At 47.5% G+C, this 21,157-nt stretch overlaps 1 protein-coding gene across 1 annotated transcript; it reads right to left on the bottom strand.

Annotated features, from left to right (window-relative positions):
* Positions 1–853: 853 nt before the first annotated feature.
* On the bottom strand, positions 854–17,588 carry LOC125434611 (GDNF-inducible zinc finger protein 1-like). The gene is made up of 6 exons (XM_048500144.1): positions 17,294–17,588; positions 12,187–13,576; positions 10,924–11,018; positions 8,336–8,503; positions 6,839–6,996; positions 854–4,244 (listed from the first exon to the last, which is right to left on the bottom strand). Exons 2-6 carry the CDS (start codon positions 13,551–13,553, stop codon positions 3,897–3,899), a joined length of 2,136 nt encoding a protein of 711 aa, XP_048356101.1. The 5' UTR covers positions 13,554–13,576; positions 17,294–17,588; the 3' UTR covers positions 854–3,896.
* Positions 17,589–21,157: the final 3,569 nt, after the last annotated feature.

Raw genomic sequence — 21,157 nt, 5'->3', positions numbered from 1 at the left:
GCATTTTCTCCGGATGTTTCGCCTGCATCTGTGGCTGGCATCTTCAGAGGATCTGAAGATCATAGTCCATCAGGTGGGACATTGTTGGACCCCCCTGCTGTAGTGATCTGTGAGTCAGGTAAGGATTTAGGAGATTGAAGTTCAAATCCTTACTCTAAGGAACTTCTCTGGTTAACTTTGGCCTTCTCATTCTCTCCCACAGGCTAAGTCCCTCACAGGGTTATCTTGAGGATAAAACAAAGGAGGGGAAAGTTATCTAAATTGTTTCTGAGTCACCCCTGTGGAGAAATGCAGGGAATATAGTTATAATCCCATAATTAGAGGTTGGATTAGCATTCTTGCCTCTGCCAGCATGGTCAATTGACCATGCTGGCAGGGGCTGATGGGAATTGTAGTCCATAACATCTGGCGTGCCAAAGGTTTGCCACCACTGGAATATAGCATTCAGATTAATTTTTATTTGGATAATATCTGGAACAGGAAAAAGCCTAAATAGGTTTACCCACCAGTCTCTTGCACAGTTTGGTGTAGTGGTTAAGAGCAAGAGGACTCAAATATGGCGAGTCAAGTTTGTTTTCCTGCTTCTACACATGAAGTCTGCTGGGTCACCTTGGGTCAGTCACAGTTCTCACAGCTGAGGGAGTTCACAGTTCGAACTCTCTCAGCCCCATGTATCTCACAAGGCATCTGTTGTGGGGAGAGGAAGGGAAGGGAGTTTGTAAGCCACTTTGAGCCTCCTTGCAGGACAGAAAGGCAGGGTATAAATCCAAACTTTTCTTCTTCTTAACATTATTATGTGTTTCGGCTGCAGCCCCCAAATGCCAAACAAGTCAACTGACAACAGGAACGGCAGTATTTTAAATCCTTTTAATAGGGCTTACCAGTTTATACAAGTCAAACCCACTTCTTCATGGAGTACATTAAAAAAATTCCCTATCTCAAAATACCAACAATAAAAGATTTAAATATTCACTACAAATCCTTTGCACTTAAAATTCCATAGTCCAAAAAGGAGCACATGGCTTACAAAATAAATATTTTAAATATAACCTCTTGGAAGTTCACTTTTTTCCCCCCTAAGAACGTCCCTTTTAATGGATTGAACAAAAACACAAGGAATTAAAGGGGTTTACCAAAAGCAAAACAAACCCTCACACCATTGACCTTTTATTGCTTCGTCTTTCAGCAAATAAAAAGAGTAGAATCGTAGATCTTTGTGCTACTTGGGGTTGGCTAGGGATATTTCTAAGTGGTCCATAGCCTAAGGGGTGAAGATGACAACTAGAAAAAAACAAAAAACTAAGCTTGGCCAAATGAATTCAGAGCAGAACTGTCAAAACCAAAAAAGAAAAAAATCGCGGGCTGGATCCTCCAGAGGGATAATTAAACCCTGAATAATACCTAATGCTAAATGAGACAGAACCCAACACAGCCTTCAGAAAACAACTTGCTCTCATATACCGTCCCTGTGAACAGAACGCCTGTAGAAACAGCATGACGGTGTTAATAGTTTCTGCCTCTCTCTCTTAGAACACTGTCACGATTAGCCACTTAAATCAGCCAGAGATGGAAATGCAAAGCCCCCTTGTGACTTTTACATGGGCTCTGTTTAATTAAGCATGAGATTATAATCAACACCACGTCTTCAGCAAAGTCCTGAATCAAAATATCTGCCCCCCCCCCCTTTTTAAAGGAAAACCAAAGAAAACTGCAGCATGGCAGAAAAAGCGAAGACAGCTCAAGTCTTCAGCACAGTAGCAAAGGCAGAAAGAAACAGTATGTTTCAAAAAGGACTCTTAACATTCCTGCTGTTGTAACATTCTCTCTTCCATTATAACACTGTCCCAGGCAAAAACACTGAGCTTCCATCGCATTGTCTGTGTTCAGACGTCAAGGGTAGCTGGATGAAACCAGACCCCATGAGCTCTCATGAGTAATACTTAATGTGGTGTATAAAATTAAGGAAGGGATTGCTCTTAACAATTATACTAGCAAGTTGGGAGTCTGGTTGGAATGGAATGGAAAGTCAGATTTCACCATGCTTTTGATTTGGCACTTCAACTTTTTTTTTTCTGAATTCAAAAATAAAAAGGCACAGTATTGTTATATTAATAGCAAATACAAAATAATCCTTCACTCCCGTAACTGCTACGATGAAGGAAAACAATATTTTCTCGTGAGATTGTGGAATTCACTGAAATGTTGGCAACCGGTTTGCCTTGGTTGTATTGCACGGCCTCGTTTCCTAGCTCAGCCGCAGTTCAATGAAGCAACAAGTTTTTCGCACACCCATTTTGTGAAATGTTAGATGGAGATGTCCATTGCTCTGTCTTCCGGTTAAGCAGTATTTGGAATGCCAGTCAGGGCTGCCATGTGAATTCTCCAAGAGGTTTTGTAGCCTTTGATACAAACATTAGCGGAGATAAACGGGTGCCCAGAAAAATTCAAGTCGCAGCCAGAAGTCTGAATTGAGAACATTTGTATCAATTGTGTAAAACAGCGTTCACTCAGATCTGCGTGAAACTGTAAAAGACTTATTCCCAGATGTGCTGGCGACTCGACCGAATTTCAGTTAGTTCCAAACTCTACAACTAGCCTGTCAACAAAATTACACAGACTGGTCTATCTCATGGCCATGTGCTTGATCCACAGAAGTGGGGGCACTGAAGTGAGAAATTCAGAACTATGCTTGTGGGACAGAGAACAGGTCAGAAGCACATTGGGTTGGATCCAGACTAAACTGGCAACTTACATTTAAAAAAAACCACCTTTCTGCAGCAGCATTTTGTGGCAATCAGTGGCCTGCCGTGGGACAGGAAAGGCAGGAATATTCTGTTCCACTGAGGGAAAATTTAGTGTGGATCCCACCCCATTGCCTGTGAACATCCTTTTCATTGCCTGTACCTGAAGTGGCAGGAAACAACATTACTAACACATCACAGTTGTGCCAGAAGAATAGTGGGGACCAGGAAGAGAGAGCAGGAGAGGGGCGATGCTTGCAGTGAGCCCATGACTCTGGAGCAGGGGTCTGCTGCAACCTGCAGCTCTCCAGATGTTCGTGGACTACAATTCCCATCAGCCCCTGCCACCATGGCCAGTGTAGCCCATGAACATCTGGAGAGCTGCAGGTTGCAGACCCTTGCTCTGGAGGAATGCTCAACAATGCAGTGAAACGCTCAGAGAATTCCCCTGGCTACTCTGGACAGAATTCGGTCATGTGACTCCGTAATCCTCACCAAACTACTGGAATTGTCAAGTGTGACAGCAGAGTGTTGGTGTGGGTTTTACTAGGGCAATGTAGCGTCATCTCATTGGCAAAAAGAAGTGTTCTTCAAAACATTTCCCCAAAGCAGCCCTGTTTGGAAAAACAGCTTTAGAAATTCCCACCACCGGTTTAATAAAGCGGGTTATGTTTTCTTTAATATAAAAAGGACATTCAAATTGCATTGGATTTGGGAGTCCAGAAAAAGACTGTGCTGCAGGATTTCACATGTTATTTGCATACGAATGCATAGGAAGTGACATACGAATGCAGTACCCATGTGAACCAGACAAGCAGGGGATCACTGAAAAACAGGACACCCTTCATTCTATCCATAGCCAAGAAACCACGGTGCCAAATATAAGGAAGGTGGAAATAGGGATCAGAACCATGGATAATCCCTTTGCTTGTCCTACGGCTTTCCGGGGTGCACGAGAACTTTTAAATTATACAGACAAGAACAAGAGAGTAATTGTATCCTGAAGAATTAGAACAAGTAGACAGAACTCTGCAGTGAGAGGCATTCCAGAGCGCTAGTTTGGTTCAGTTCCAGAACAGACCACGGGTGGTAAGCAGAGTCTACATGATAAGACAGACCTATTCCTGGCTCAGATTTTGTGCCAAGAAGGTGATGCTATTCGATGTTCACTAAAGTGTGAAGAGGTGGCTGCAGAGAGTCTGTTGCGGTGTGCAATACTGTGAGATCATGCAAAGTGGTACCCAGTGGGGCTTCTTGGGACCCCGCTGATTTGCAGTCTGTTACCGTGGGAGAGCCATTCTCGTGCAGAGCGGTCATGTTCCCTTGAATAGCAGTGAGGTTCTGATAGTGCCCGTTTTCTGGGAAAGACAGGAGCTTCTGCGATATTTTAGAGCGCGCCACGTCGTATTCTTCATCGGGCAGCTCGGTCTTCTGGTTGTCGTCGTTCTTGGAGGCTCCGACGATGACAAGGAAAGACTTCCAGGGTGTGTTTTTATCGTGAATCTGAACAATGACAAAACAGACCTAAAGAAACCCACTATTGATAGGCGTCATTTTCAACAACACCTTCAAACTGCTTTGAAACTCTTGGTTCCTATTTGTTGCCTAAGCCCCTGAATACAGTGAGCTAAATGCTGCCCAAGTAGCTATAAAGCGGGGATTCCTGGTCAGGTAGGCAACCGGCTCAGCTGTTCTTCATGCACCCTCAACAATGTGGACTGGGAAGAGACTGTGGTGGTAACAAGCTCGATTGCACCTCTGCAGGAGCAGCAGTGGCGTAGTGCTGAAGAGCAGGTGCACTCTGATCTGGAGGAACCGGGTTTGATTCCCAGCTCTGCCGCTTGAGTTGTGGAGGCTTCTCTGGGGAATTCAGATTAGCCTGTGCACTCCCACACATGCCAGCTGGGTGACCTTGGGTTAGTCACAGCTTTTCGGAGCTCTCTCAGCCCCACCCACCTCACAGGGTGTTTGTTGTGAGGGGCGGGGGCGTAGCTGCCACGGCGACATCCGGGGTTAAATGTCCTGGGCGCCGCCTGTGGAAGTCACGTGGGGGGCACAAAAATGCCGCCCAGACTTCCAGGAAGGAGGGGCGTGGCTGCGCCTCAGGGCCCAGCAATGCCCCTCCTCTTTCTGAGGAGAAGCCAGGGGATTCCCTCGTGCTTGGGCCAGGAAAAGGTAAGGGGAGAAGGTGGGTGGGGAAGTGACATAGCAGCCTATGGGCTGTTACCCTCAGGCGCAACAAGTTCAATCACGTGGGGAGCGCCAAAATGGCCCACTGGTGCCGCCTCCCAGTCCCAGCAAGCCACCAGAGCAGCTGCCTCACAGGCTGGCAGTGCTGCCTGCAACGAAGCCTCCTCCGCGCGCCCTCTCATCCTCTGCTGACTCAGAGCTCCACAAGGTGAGGCTTTTCCAGCAATCCTGGCAGCCTGGGTGGGTGCTTGGCTCGCCCTGGCTGCCTCTCCGCAATGCACTTGCAACAAGGTGGCACCACATAGCCCTCCCTGGAGTCCCTGCTCGCACACTTGCAAGGGCCTGCATCTCCCCTTTGGTCCCTCCCTGTCTTCTCCTCCGTTTCCCCCTTCCCCCGCCACAACTTGAGTGCCGGCGAAGGCCGGGCACTGCAGAGCCCACCCGGCTCTGGCTGCCTCTCCTCTTCCTCCTCTCTCTGCAGTGGGAAAACTCACCGAGGAGCCAGAGAGGCACGCAGCCGCCCCACTTTGCCCAGTGACAGCTGAGGCAAGGATGCAGGACCCTTCCAGGCTGGGGCTGGATGTTCTCTCAGCCACTCCCCCATCCCCAGCAGTCTGACTGTGCCCACGGATCACAGGATCCATGGGCACAGGAGGCTCTGCCAGCCCCAGCCCCCAATCCCGAGCACACCTACCTGCCCATGGATCACAGGATCATTACTGTGTTCAGATTTGTGATTTGGCGCATGGTCTATAATGTGACAGTGTCATTGAAATGACCTGGTGCAAAAAATTGTTGTTTGGTCGTGGTGGGGGAGGGTGGTTGCCTACACTGGGGGGGGGGGGGGGGCAAAACTCAGATTTTGCCACGGGCTCCATTTTCCCTAGCTACACCTCTGGTGAGGGGGGGAAGGGCAAGGAGATTGTAAGCCCCTTTGAGTCTCCTACAGGAGAGAAAGGGGGGATATAAATCCAAACTCTTCTTCTTCTGCTTTCCAATTTTTTAAAATTGAGCCATTGCAGACAAACTAGCTCAGGGGTCTGCAACCTGCGGCTCTCCAGATGTTCAGGGACTACAAATCCCATCAGACCCCTGCCAGCATGGCCAATTGCACTACACCATGCTGGCTCTAAAATGGTCCGTAGCCTAAGGAAATGTAAAATGCTACATCGCTTCTGAAATTCCTCAGGTGGTTTATCCAACCATAAGCCTAAGAACCTGGATAGACTCAGCACTTTTTAAATCCTGAAAATATAGGATAAACTCTCACTGGCTATAATTCTTGATTCCTCCACATGCATAAGACAGTGGCCCTAATTCTATTTCTGTCTTCAGATTGAAATCTTGGAATGTGAAGGTTAAGATGGGCTGCTTAAAGCGTGTGGGCAGCATGGCATGGCTGTGGCGGAAAGTGCCGACAAGTCACAGCTAACTTACAGGGACCCCCATAGGGCACAGGTGTCAAACTCGCGGCCCTCCAGATGTTATGGACTACAGCTCCCATCATCCCCTGCCAGCACGATGCTGGCAGGGGATGATGGGAACTGTAGTCCATAACATCTGGAGGGCTGCGAGTTTGACACCTATGCCATAGGGTTTTCGAGGCAAGAGACGTTCAGAGGTGGTTTGCCATTGCCTGCCTGAGAACTGTGACTGGGCTAAGATCTGCAGGCAGGCTTTATGTGAAGGAGTGGGGAACTGAACCTGGTTCTCCAGATTAGAGTCTGCCACTCTCAACAACCACACAACGCTAGCTCTCACTGTATGGTTAGGCCAGGGGTGTTCAACTCTGACGTCCATCGACTACAATTCCCATCAGCCATGCCAGCAGGGGCTGACACCTCTGGGTTAGGCAGCATATAGTGGGGTGGTGTTTCTACCTAGGCAGAGTCCACCTCCTTCCTTACCGAGGTGTGTCTCCGGAGAGTAGACTTGTCTGTAAACGTCCGACCACAAGCGTTGCACATGAACGGCTTCTCCCCTGTGTGAATCCGATGGTGTCGCTGCAGGGCATTGAGCTGGGTGAACTGTTTGCCGCATTGATCGCAACAGTAAGGACGCTCACCTGCAACCCAGAGAGCGTTGTTACTTTTGGCTGCTCTAGCAGAAGCCCCAGTTACAGATTTAGCAGCAATCAAGTGCCAGGAAGCACAGCTGCAAGATGTTCCCCACCGCAATGGCACCAAACAAATCTTGCAGTCAAGCAACACAACTGTATTATGCATCGTCCCAATATATATATATATATATATATTTGCACGTTACAGTCAAGACAGTTTGCAATTCAAAATACCAGCAAAGTATGAGACAGGAAGGGAAGAAGAAAGCCAGCAAACTCCAGGCTCACCGATAATGTCTATAACTGTTTCAGAGCAACTAGATGGCTGTTGAAGAAGATGGTTCCGTTGGACAGCAGGAGCCAAATGGGAGCAGATCCTAGGCAGGTTTGCCCCGCCCCCACACCTTCAACAAAGGTCGATTCCACACAGGCCAAAAGTCATGGGGGGTAGGACACTATGTAACCCATTTCGGGGGTGGAGGGACTTTGCACAGATCCCGCCCCCAAAACAAGCCTGCCCCATTTTATTTCCCACAACGCGGGATTTTCGAAAATCACTAAACCAGTGATCCTTTTGAAAGATCCCAGGTTGCAGCCACTCCTGCGCGAATGGCCAGGCAGAAGGCGCTTTATTTCCCTCCCTTCCACCACGCCATCCACAGCCGGGAGAATCTGCCCACCAGTGCCCTGCCACTGCAGGGAGACACTGTTTTCTATTTTTAAATGTTGTGGGTTGCGTCTGCGTAGCTACGCAGGTGCAGCTGGTCGTATCGTGGGACGATCGGTATGGTTGTGGGGGTTTCATTTCTGCATGCCTGCGTAGTTACGCGTGTATTGCCAGAAATTTTAAAAAGAGCTGCATCTCTGCAAAGGCACAAAATCAACCCGGATTGTTTCTGTGGGTTCCAATCGCTGCCTGCATGGCACGCATGTGAATGGGAACAAGAAAACCGGGATCCTTTATACAAATGCAAACTGCTGTATATTTGCTGTGTGGAATTGGCCAAAGAATTGAGATTACTTGTAATTACAAGTGTTAATTAGCTTAGGATACCTAGACCAGAACTTTGCATCATTATATTTTACCCTGTACTTCCTACAATTTATGAACCTTCGACTGCCATTTGTTTTTATAACTCAACGTAAAATGACTGCAGAGTGAAGATCATCTCTTTGCATGTGAGGAAGCGAGCACCCAAATAAACCTTCTGCTGGAATCAATTTTTTAGTCCTCTGACTGCATTTGAAAATTCAGACTTCTCAGCTGCGGTCACTGAAAGCCCCTGTCATGGACAGGCTTAAAACCACAGTTCTTTCATCCCTCGCATGTTTGCCTTCCTCTTACCTGTATGAACTTTAATGTGCTGATACAGCGAATTCCTCTGTGCAAACGTTCGGAAGCAGACGTCACATTTAAAAGGCTTGGACCCGGTGTGGATTCGATTGTGGTGCTTCAGATACTCCTTTGAGGCAAAACTCTTCCCGCACGTTTCACACATGAAAGGTCGTTCTCCTACAGCGTGTAGGAAGGGGACAACAGAAAAGGTAAAGAGCTCAAGCCACCGATGGCAGGAACAACAGGTGAACTGGAGAAAGACTATGGATTTAGAGTCTCATTAATCTTTCTGTTTTTTATTGTTTTATTATGAGTTACTGCGTAATGTCCAAGGCAGAGGCGTACGGCCTTATAAGGACATGAGGTCACCCATGTCCCCAGACGCACACCTTTTGGTCATGTGGGGCTGGCGCCATCCCCCCCACATAACCAAACAGCGGGAGCCCCAGCTCCACACCACCAAGCCCCACCACTGCCTCCGTACAGGCCAGCTTTTGAAAGCCCTCCCCCCCCATGCTTTCAAAAGCTGGCTTTCAAAAGTCAGCCTGCACGGAGGCCGGGGTTTCAGAGGCAGGGCCATGCCCCCGAGCCCCACCCCTGAGAGCAGGGGAGGGGAGCCTGGAGAAGGAGTTGTCTCTGGGCGCCATTATCCCCCCCCCTGCCCCCCTGATAATGCCTCTGTTCCAAGGCCTTTTGTTGGCACTAGCAGCCAATTCAGAAGGCCTTCCCAGTGGAACAGAAATAGGCAGACAATGCTGTATCGCAGGCAGGTGACAACCTAGCCATGGCACAACCACGTTTCACAAAGCTGTTCTGCAATGCAGTAGGGGACCATTAACTGTGTGATTGCCAACAACAAAGCTGTTCAGCCTAGCAAAGTCAATTTATCTCCAAGTTTAATAGCCAGGAGCTTTATCTAACTAACATTCATTAGCAGACATATTTTCTTCAATTAAGACTCTAAAGCAAAGAATACTACATAAAGTATTGTCGAAGACTTTCGCAGCCGGAATCACTGGGGTGCTGTGTGGTTTCCGGGCTGTATGGCCATTTTCCAGTAGTATTTTCTTCTGATGTTTCACCTGCATCTGTGGCTGGCATCAGATCCTCTGAAGATGCCAGCCACAGATGCAGACGAAACATCAGGAGAGAATGCTGATAGAACACGGCCATACAGCCCAGAAACCACACAGCACCCCAGTGATTCCAGCCGTGAAAGCCTTCGACAATACAAAGACAATTTGGCTACCACAGAAGCAGAGCTGAAATTCATGGCAATATTGACAACAAGAATGCCATAAAGAAGCAACTTATCATCCAAAACCTGCATTGGTGCCATTAGTCAAACAATGAAACAAACATTAGATAAGATCCAAGTCATCCAGTTACATATTACAGTCGTGTACATATAAGAAACAGCTTATATTCGAGTCATATATGATAAATCAATATCCACATATAAGCCTCTTAACTTACACATACATAGTACTTTTCTAACACTTTTAAAATTCAAAGTCTACTATAGATTTGTTTTTTCTTAAGTTATCACTTAAAAAGTGTTAGCAAATATACTAATACACAGCTGAGTTACTTGGATCTTATCTAATGATTGTTTTGTTGTTTGACTGATGGTACAGACACGGTTTTTGGTTGATTAATCCTTTGCGTACCACCTCTCTTTTTGGATTGGGTATAAAGAAGCCACTGAGCAGAAGACCGGAATGCCTCCATTGCTTCATGTGGGAAAGCAATTGTCATAGCTCAAGTTGCTGTGCATTTTTCCAGACTGGAGGCGAAGAAACTTGTTTTGTACTTGGACAGCAGCAGATGATTTGCCCTAACACAACATCAACATACTGGAATGAGCCATCTGTATGGGTACAGCAAAAATAACCCTAGCGTTCCTAGAGATAAAACCAGAGGTGGGATCCAGCAGGTTCTCACAGATTCCTGAGAGTAGGTTACTAATTATTTGTGTGTGCCGAGAGGGGGTTACTAATTGGTGATTTTGCCATGTGATTTTTGCCTTAGTTACGCCCCTCCTCTCAGCAGTATCTCAGCAGTAGCGCACAGAGCTTGAAGCAGTCTAGCAGGAAGTGCACCAGCGTGCGTGGCAGCCTGTGCCTGCGTGCATTAGTTTCCCGCCCAAGGACTGGTGCAGAGGATGCGTCCTTGCCACAGCCCCGCCCAGGAATGCTCCGCCCCTGGAATGCCCGCCCACGCCCCCATCGTGTCCCGCCCAGCCCCATCAGCGCTACGCCACAGTTTTAATCCCACCACCATGGGAACCTGTACTAAAATTTTTGGATCCCACCACTGGATAAAACACTATAAGTAATAGACCCCTGAAGTCATAATGTTATGTATTTACGTCGTTTGTGCAGTCTTTTCCTCCCACGGGCACTGAAAGCAGCTTATGTCATTCTCCTTAGAGTCCAACACTCCTGACCTCTGCACCATGCTTGAAATATTTTAACACAGAAATGGGAGATAACATTGCAGTTACTCCAAGCGGATGAGGACCACAATCGCTCAGAAGCACACATTCCGAATTCAGCCAGTCAAACTATTTTTTCAACGATGATGCTCTCACCTACCTGTATGGCATCTTTTATGATATATAAGCATGTGATTCTGTGTGAACCTCGCTCCACAATCGCTACAAACAAAAGGCTTTTCACCGGTGTGGATTCTGAAATCAGACAGACAATCCTATCAAAGCGATATAACACAGGCGCCTCCTTTTCCCAAAGCAATAACAAGCAACTATCATAGTCGGGCATCCCATAGACTGAGATGGTTCTCACGATGGTCGATCTGTGAAGGGAACCCGCACTTGGTCCCAAACCATATGTGAAGCACTTATTTGCACCTTGGGATTCCCAGTCCAGCTAGGCAGAGTCTGAATTTGTGACTAGAGCAAGACAACATTCAGGTAATAAAGAGCTTTCAGGTGCCCTGATGAAAATTCAAAACACTCCCAGCTCTTAACCTCCTAAACCAGGGGTCTGCAACCTGCAGCTCTCCAGATGTTCATGGACTACAAATCCCATCAGCCCCTGCCAGCATGGCCAATTGGCCATGCTGACAGGGACTGATGGGAATTGTAGTCCATGAACATCTGGAGAGCCGCAGGTTGCAGACCCCTCTCCTAAACTCATAGAAGTGCTTGGTCTAATAAAAGATCTCACCTTGACTATTTTCATGCCTGCACCCTCTGTTTTAATTCTCTCCAAAGCAGAAATAGCAGTTTGGGCAAACCCATAAAAACTGACGAATTGGATTGGTTCAGCAAGCAAGAGGCAGATCTATTCACATCGCAAATAACTGGATTAGGAACCATTCCCTATCTAGGAGTACAGATAGATCCTTCCAAAACCCACCACTGGTATAATGTCTGTAACTCTCTGAGGGCAAGCACCAAAGAATTGCTTCTCCCACCATCATGACCAACCACAAACTTCATCCAAAGCATTGAAAATTCAGGGCACCTTTGGAATTCTTGCAAAATGGTCGCCACAGAAGGCGGAACTAGCTGCACAATGGCTACTTCCACTTACCCTCAATCACACAGTGAAAATCCTTGTACTGTTGTGGCAGCTGCTACCAAAGGGAATGTTACTTGATGACCTCCTAATCACAAAGGACATTTTAGCTACAGTCTGCACAGCAGTGCCACTCTCCCCCACCCCACGGTGAGAATCTAACAGGCATTTCTAATAATTTTAATAAGGCATCTCCAGCCCTTCCCAGCCAACTCGAAGGTCAGCAAAGCCGCCTTAGGGATCGTTGCCTTTTCTGTATTTTATTTTACCCAGAGATTTTTAACCAACAAAGGCCCCGGTCAACTCCGTCCGTACCTCATGTGGGTTTTAAGTGCCGAGGGCTGAGAAAACTTAGCCACACACTCTGTGCACCCATAAGGCTTGTCACCTGTGTGCGTCCTTTCATGGAGCCGGAGGGCCGTTTTGGAGCTCAGCCCCTTTCCGCACTGGAGGCAGTGGTGACGCTCCCCCCCACCCTCGTGGACCTGCAGCATGTGCCTCTTGACGTCCTTCTTCCTCTTGAACTTCTTGCCGCAGAGCTCGCAAGGGAAGCGGCGTTCGCTGCTGTGGACGTGGCGCTGGTGGCTCTTCAGGTTGCAGCGGTTGGCAAAGGTCTGCCCGCAGGTCTCGCAGCGGTAAACTATTTCGGCTGCGATGCCGTGGCTGTGCCGGATGTGCTTCAGGAAGCTCTTCTGGTAGAAGAACTCTCTCTCGCAGGTGCTGCACGTGAAGTTGCCGCCGCGGTTCTTTTTGTCGTCCTCGGATTTGTTTGAGTTGGCCTCCAGTTCGCCAGGGCCGGCGCACCCTTTGTTTTCGAGCTTCAAGCTGCCTGCTGCTCTTTCTTCTTCCTCTTCCTCCTCCTCGTCTTCCTCTTCTTCCCGCACTTTCTCGTGTACACTGGGGTCTTTGGACAGCAGGCTTGCCTCAGCGGCAGCTGCCTCATACTTCTGCTGTTCACGCAGGCGCCGGGTGTATTTTTTCTTAGGTATTTCCACAAACACTTTTCTGCCAGCCAGCCGTCCGCTGGCCCTCCTGATTTTGGCACAGGGGGTCTTCAGGGCTTCTTTCTTCTGGTCTAATTTCTCCTTGAGTTTTGCAGCGGGCGCCTCGAGGCCTTCTCCATCCCTTGGCCTTCCAAGAGGGGAGTTCGCAAAGCAGTCTGCGCTGTCCCCTTGCTCTTCCAGAATCGCCTTGGGTTCAAGCTGACTGCTTTGCTGGGATCTGCTGACCTCTTCAGCATCTTGCGAGTCAGAAAAATTCTGCAGCTCCAACAACACCGATTCGAGCATCTGCTTCTTGAGCTGAAAGCAGGTCTCCGACAAATCCAAGCACTTGAGCTTCTCGGCAATCTCCAGCATACGCTGCACCCGATCTTCTTCAACTTCCACCCTGGCAGTATAGACAAACTCCAGGAAAGATGCAAAGTCAGCCACCTGGACCTCGTTCAAGAAGACATTCGTCCTCGGTCCTTCCATGCTCTTTTCGTTCAGAAAGACCTCTTTGAAAAACTTGCTCGTCGCTGCCAGCACGGCCTTATGAGCCACAAACTCAGCCCTTACCCCTTGATACTCCACACTCACAGTCACATCACAGAGGTGGCCCAGGAGACGCAGCTGGTGCATTTCGTTCAAAAGGTTGATGGGCGAGGATTTCGATTCCAGAAGAACGGCATTACTTTCCATCTTCCTCCTTTCTTAAAAAATGACTGTAAACAACAGCACACGAATTAGTCCTGCAGCTCAGAAAATTACCACGATTCAAGTGATTATTGTTCCATTTCAATCATGAAAAGATCTTGCTTTGGAAACTGCAAAGAGAGCTCCACACTTGAATGGGCACTAGATTTTGTGGTCCCAGGGCTCCCAATTATAGCAGGAGTCAACCAATTTTGGCTTAACTTAGCATGGCTACCAATGATGTGAAGAGAACAAGGGTGAGGGATGAAGAGTGGGCTTTGGGCTGGTTTCAACAATACATCAGGGGAGGGCCCTGATAATAATAGATCGCCCCTCCCATTCCTCAAGACTGTGGGACCCAAATGGAACAAGAGTCTCACAAACCAAGAGGCTAAAGTGGGGCAGGGTGGGTGGGTGAAATTCTCCTTTCTGTCCCTTCCATCAGTATAACTCTCCGACAGAAGACAGAATAATTTCGCCCCCCTTCCCACTGCATTCTCCCAACTCGCATAGCTGTTAAATCATTTGCGGCTTAAAACCACGGAAATAATCTTTCACCTAGTTGGAAAGGAAGTATCTGCAAATCCTCCTGTCAGCAGACTGCCTTTTATGACCTGACTGACATTAGTCCTGGAAGCACTGAGAAAGACACGTCCTGCAACTGCCTCCTCCAAAACCTATCATGGAATCAGGGACTGGCCCTCGCCTGGAGGACAACAGGAAAAAGTCTTATTTTGCATGCTGGACACAGCAAAATACATTTCTCCTCTTATCTGCAACTCACAGAGAATTCACACAGAATGAAGGAAATTTTTGCAAAGGGCATCCAGAGCAGCGCTAATCATCAGAACAGACACTGCAGTTGCCACTGAGGGCAGGACTGCTGAACAGCATTTCGTATCCTTAACATGATTACAATAAACTTGCCCTTGTTTTTGAAAATGCAACAGCAACTAAGAATAAACCAAGCCTGCAACTAAGAATAAACAGCAAGAGTGCCTAAAAGAACATGATAAACAAAGGCATCCAAAGCGCCTATTTCAGTGGTGGCAAACCTATGGCACTCCAGATGTTCATGGACTACAATTCCCATCAGCCCCAGGGGCTGATGGGATTTGTAGTCCATGAACATCTGGAGTGCCATAGGTTCGCCACCACTGGCCTATTTCCAGAGGAAGACCCACACATAGCTGCCAATAAGTGTGCCCCGCCTCTCCACTACTGGCATTCCGCAGCCAGAATCAGCCAAGTATATGGTGATGGAAGATGGAGTCCCGGTGCTTTGGGGCACTGGCTTTTGCTCACCTCCACAACACAGTCTTTGACCCTTTCATGCTGGCCACATTTAACCTCAACCTGATCAGCAGAGACTTTTATTATTATTTGTCTTTACTCTATATCCGTGGTGGCGAACCTTTGGCACTCCAGATGTTATGGACTACAATTCCCATCAGCCCCTTCCAGCATAGTCAATTGGCCATGCTGGCAGGGGCTGATGGGAACTGTAGTTCATAACATCTGGAGTGCCAAAGGTTCGCCACCACTGCTCTATATACATGGTTGCTGCTTTGCTCCCATCCATTACTTCTTTTCTTTCAGTCCTGCACCTCCGTCTTTCTTAACCTCCTGTTTTGAAAGCAAGCCAGCAAGCATTGGGCTCCCTGGTGCAACCCACTTCAGCTTGACCTGTAGCCCAGCCTAGATCCAAACCCACCTCTAAAGACCACCAATCTAACTTCTTCTACCTGTGACTCTGATCTAATCTTTTTTTAAAAAACCCTGCTCGATGGGGCAGAACAGCATCTTAGGAACAGTAACGGGAATCAAAGCCACTCCTAACCAGCTCTAAAGGAGCACGGCATGTGGACTTCTGGCTTTTTCAAGCTTTTATTATTTTTGATGTGGGTGGCGGCTGGTGGCTCTTCTCAGCTCCTACAGCTTCTTTATTTTGCTCCGCATTTCCAGATCTTTTCCAAAAGAATTGCTTATAAAGGCACTCTGCACATTTGGTGAGGCACAGTGACTTTCAAAACGATGGTTTATGAAGCATTTAGAGCAGGTCCCCCAATGGGGTGTCTGTGGGAGCCAGTGTGGTGTGGTGGTTTTAAGAGCAGGCTGGTTCTAATCTGGGGAACCGGGTTTGATTCCCCACTCCTTCACCTGAGTGGCGGAGGCTTATCTGGTGAACCAAAAGTGTTTCTGCACTCGTCCATTCCTGCTGGGTGACCTTGGGCTAGTCACAGTTCTCTCAGGACTCTCTCAGCCCCCACCTACCTCACAAGGTGTCTGTTGTGGGGAGAGAAAGAGAAAGGAGCTTGTAAGCCACCTTGAGTCTCCTTACAGGAGAGAAAGCTGGGGTATAAATCCAACTTCTTCATAATGGGATCACCAAGAACTTTTAGGAAGTGGGTGGGGCCACTTTTACCTAGCTTAGCTTCTGATTGGTTGTGGAGATTGAAAAAAAATGTTGCTTTGGCAGCAGCTGCTGCCACAGAACAACAATCTACACTGCATTACTGTGTTAAACTGTGGCAATTGTTTTATGGCTGACTCGGCCTCCTATGGCAGCCATTTGATGCACCCACCATGCTGGATCAGAATTCCAAATGTGCCTGCAGGCTCAAAAAGATAGGGTGCTCATGATTTGGAGTGACTGAGTTCAAGCCACCTGTGAAACTGAATCCTGTAACAACTGGGGATTCTGACTTGCGCTCAAACTGCAGTGTGCAACCCACAGAAAGAGCATGCGCTGGACTTCCTTCTTCATTGAGGAGCTTCATTGAGGAGCTTCTTTATCCACATTGCTTTTCAAACAGTTGAGGTGACTCTGTCCACTGTTATGATGAAGAAAGCCCTTTGGGGCAAGCCTGTTCAAAACACACCCTAGAACTCTTGAAATGGAACAGTGGATCAGGCTCACAAAATCCACAGATTTTCACTGTTTTCATTCTGCCACTGATCAGTAAATCAACACCTAACCCACCCTTTAAGGATGCCGGTTCCTACTGTGGCATTAGTTTGTGTTGATCCTACTCTGCCTATCCAGCAACAGGTGGCAGGGCCCCTCACCCACTCCAAGCGAACTGGGCTCTCTTTTTATGGAATCTTGTTGTAAAGCACTTTCTCTTTGTAGCACGTCTTTCTCTTCTTTAGATTAGGAATACTGTCCACCTAAAGGATGTGCATATCAATGAAATGGACAAAGTGGGCTCTTTCACGCAACGGGTGATTGGTGTTTGGAATATGCTGCCACAGGAGGTGGTGATGGCCACTAACCTGGATAGCTTTAAAAAGGGCTTGGACAGATTTATGGAGGAGAAGTCGATCTATGGCTACCAATCTTGATCCTCCTTGATCTGAGATTGCAAAGGCCTTAGCAGACCAGGTGCTCGGGAGCAGCAGGAGCAGAAGGCCATTGCTTTCACATTCTGCATATGAGCTCCCAAAGGCACCTGGTGGGCCACTGCGAGTAGCAGAGTACTGGACTAGATGGACTCTGGTCTGATCCAGCAGGCTCTTTCTTATGTTCTTATACTCACCAGTCCCCGCCCCACTGTCCATCTATCCTCTCTTGCTGGGGAAGGGACAGGCACCCACCCTTATCCTCCCCAAATACAGGGAGGGGGCGACAAAGGTAATTGCATCAATTGCAGTTCCAAGAGGGAGGGAATCAACCTCTCCCCCGCCGCCGCTCCCCGGTCCACCCAGGACAAGTCACTCGCAAGCCCTTCCCTATTTGTACTCACCAGCCAGCCCCGCGTCTGGCCAGCTCTGCAGCCTCGGGGCGGAAGACCCTCCTGCCGCCGTCACATCCGGCAACGGCACCTCTGCTCTTCCCTTCCACGATGACGTCACGACACATCACCGTCGCGAACGAGGAATCTGAAGAGAATGGGGGTCCTTGCGGGCACATCCGCTCAGCCGTTGACCAGCTCAAAATAGGGAAGCGTGGTGTGTGTGTGTGTTTGCTTGACCATAGAGGTGCCACTCAACGCGCAGAGAGGAAAGAAGACCGGAAGTTTAGGCTGTGAGGCGGCTTCTTTTCCCCCTCGGACGCTGAGGGAAAGGAATCGGGTGACGCCTGAATAAGGCGCCGGTGTCGCTTTCGGTCGCGCGACGGCCGTTGCCTGGCAACAAAAACTTCGCTCCCGCAGCAGACCGCTAGTCGGCGCACTTTAGGCCTACGGTTTAAATCCCTGAGGATCATGCCATTGGCTTGCTTCCCTCCGAGGTCTGTGTCAGTTTTTAAAATGACCTCCCTATCTGGGAGACAAAAGGTGTACCTCATTGCCCTCATTAGCTCTCCTTGTAGGTAGACGCCCCAGCAGAAGGAATCCTACACTTGGGGTCCTGAAAGCGCTATACTTTTGGCCAGGGAGTACAAGTCCTATTGAGGGCTGATGGTTTAAAACAGAATATATTCATCAGCTAGCTGAGGAACGGGGAGGTAAGTCTTCTAACACGACCGGGATTGGAATTATGTATTTCTTGGACTTGTATCCCGCTCATTCCTCACAAGTTGGGCAGCTTCCAACAATAACAGTGCACAATTTAAAATACATCAATACATTAATAGCTAAAAGTAAAACTAAAAGCTAGATGGCATCAGCATAAGGGGCCCAATCATAAGGAAGGGACTAAAATCAAATGAAGGCAAATTGGATGTCTTCCATTTTAAACTAAGCCCTGTTGAGTGACAGCCACACATGAGCTCAAGCGTATCACAGGCTGTGGCATACCAAATTTGAAGGCAGGATATTTTTCTTGCAGGGTAGAGTGGGGAGCAAACAAGAGTTATTGAATGAATCTGCTACTCTTAAGAGCGCTGCTTCCCCCCCCCAACACACACAATTAGTTAACTCTGCATGCAGAAGCCAGGGAAGGATCTGAATTGCATGGAGACCACAGAGTCTACATTCTTTAATTGAAGAGTGGCAAAGATATCTATTGATTGTCCATCCAGTTTGGGTTTTGACACTGCTTCCACAAATGTATAAAACTTGAGTTTTCTAGGTTTCATTCTCTCCGTTTGGGTAATTTAACGTTATCAGCTAACAGGTAAAAGGTAAAGGTAGTCCTCTGGGTGTAAGGGTGATGTCACATCATGATGTTTAGTTGGCAGACTATATTGATGGGTTGGTTTGCTGTTGCCTTCCCTAGTTGTCTACTGTCTACCCCCAGCAAGCTGGGTACTCCTTTTACTGACCTTGGGACAGGGGCGGAGCAAGGGGAAACCACCCGGGGCACGCCCGCGCCCCTGCTGCGGCGCCGCGCCCCCCCCGCCCCAGCGCGCCCCCAGGGTGGCGTGGCCCCCTCCTGCCCCGTTGGCAGTACTCCACTGCCTTGGGAGGATGGAAGCTGAGTCAAACTTGAACCAGCTACTTTACACCAATTTCTGTCAGGACCAAACTCTGGTTGGAGCTTCGACAGTAGTACTGCAACTCTGCAGTGCTGCAGCTTACCAGCCAGTGCTATGGGACTCTTCGAACTAACATAGAAGGACATTAATCCCAAAATGTAAAATGTTACTAAATAAAATAAAAACTGACACTGAAAAAAAAAATCAGTAGCTACAAGGCTCTCCAAAGTAGAGAGAAAAGCTGTCTGAGAACCAGTGCTTTAAAATATTACAATGCTGTTTTTACCACAAATTTATTAAATGTTATATACACTTGACATTTTCACCCTCAGAACATTTTTGAACATTAAAAAAATATGTACAGAAAGTATATATAAACATTTCTGAGCTGCTGAGAAGTGTTCACAGTGATGCGTATAACTCAATCCTAATACAGAAATAGTCCTGATCTGGGGGTCATACAGTGTTTGCAGAATGGGGCTTAAGCTTCCCTGTTTGGTAAAGCAGCTCTCAGTGTCACAAGTGGCCTCTGTGCTCAAAAGGCTCCTTGCACACACACATAAGCCTTTATTGGCATAGTCAGAAAGAGTTACATAAATCAAGAGCAATTGCATGAATAGATGATAGATAAAAGGCCCCACGGGGAGCACAACAAATACGTTCTACTGGGAACTCTCAACTATCTCCGCAATGAAATTGGCAATCTCTTCACAAAGACCGGGCTCCGAGTTGTTTAACAATAGAGATAACCTAGTCAGATCAGGCAGCCCAGATTGGAAGAAAAAAATGTAAATTGGTATATTTAGATCTGATGTTATCAAATCTGGTGCAGTGCAAGAGTTGGTGAGTCAGGGTTTCAACCACATTAAGTTTGCAACTGCATAACCTTGCGGATTTATCTAAATTGCTGAACCTACCCTTTAATTGGGCAGAGGGCATAACGTTAAAACGCGCAATGGTAAGGGCTCTCCTTGCGCGTGGGTTCGTTCGTTAAGGTATGGAGGTAATAGGCCATATGTCTCTGCTCAAATGGAATTAGGAGTTGTGTTGGAGAGCAGGTTCGTTTGGCTGTTAGATGTAAATTTGCAAATTCTAGATCAGGGGTAGGGAACCTGCGGCTCTCCAGATGTTCAGGAACTACAATTCCCATCAGCCTCTGTCAGCATGGCCAATTGGCCATGCTTGTAGGGGCTGATGGGAATTGTAGTTCCTGAACATCTGGAGAGCCGCAGGTTCCCTACCCCTGTTCTAGATCTAAAAGCCGATCTCTGAGCCTATTGTACGCTTCTGAATAGGACATTAGGTAGAGTGATTCAATAGGCAGGCTGATGGAAATAATCTTTCTCTCGATTAGAGAAAACCAGGGGTTAGCCTGCGTGTTCTGTAGTGTCAATGAGACAAGGGAGCGTTAGGATGGCAGGTAGTGAAGGCGGAAAGGCTCCTTGCTATAGATGCCAGAGGTGGCTACTCCCAGAGAAAAAGCTAACAACCCTGCTATGTGTGCACATGGATCTTTCCCTCTTGCCATCCTAAAACACCTTTACAGTCCAGACAGACATGTGTACTAATATAAACATTTAAACATTGCTTTTATTCTTTAAAAAATCTAATTAAAAGCAGGAGGTATAAATAACTGTCTAGACAATCTTAAGCAGAGTGAGCCTGTTACTAGAGTAGCCCATGGAAGTCAGTGGTCTTAGAACAGAGTACCTCTGCTCAGGATTACACTGAAAGGTAACCAAATCTTTATCTAACATAAATCTTAAGTACCTGAAAAATGATAAATTTAGCTGAGCAAAGATTTCAAGTGAATTTATCTCAGTTCCCATTGTTAAACATGGAGATATTCAGGAAATCTTTACAAGGACTCCGGTTTTCTTTACTCATGGAATGGAACTGAAGGAGGCAAAACTGTCTACTTCCCTTACGTTTATCAGACCCCAAGGAATTCTGTCTTTTCTTTATGTATGTTTCATACCAGATACCTGGGTCAAGAGAAAGGTACTTTCCTTAATTTGGGTTCCCTTTCTGAGTGCTCCAAGGCTGCAGTTCTAAGAACCTTCCTTGACGTAAGTCCCATTGAATAAAATGGGGCTGACTTTTGAGCAGGCATGCTTAGGATTGATCCCCAAAGCAATCACCCTGTTTCAGACTGGCAGATCCACTGACCTCAACGGTAATCATATAAACAGACATACACCCCTGCCAAAGGAACTGCCAAATTTGCCCTATCACAAATCCAGTTTTAAGT

The sequence above is a fragment of the Sphaerodactylus townsendi genome, linkage group LG01 (genome assembly GCF_021028975.2).
Source record: "Sphaerodactylus townsendi isolate TG3544 linkage group LG01, MPM_Stown_v2.3, whole genome shotgun sequence".
NCBI lineage: Eukaryota > Metazoa > Chordata > Lepidosauria > Squamata > Sphaerodactylidae > Sphaerodactylus > Sphaerodactylus townsendi.
Note: the sequence above shows the minus strand (reverse complement) of the source record. Positions and strands in the feature narration are given on the sequence as shown.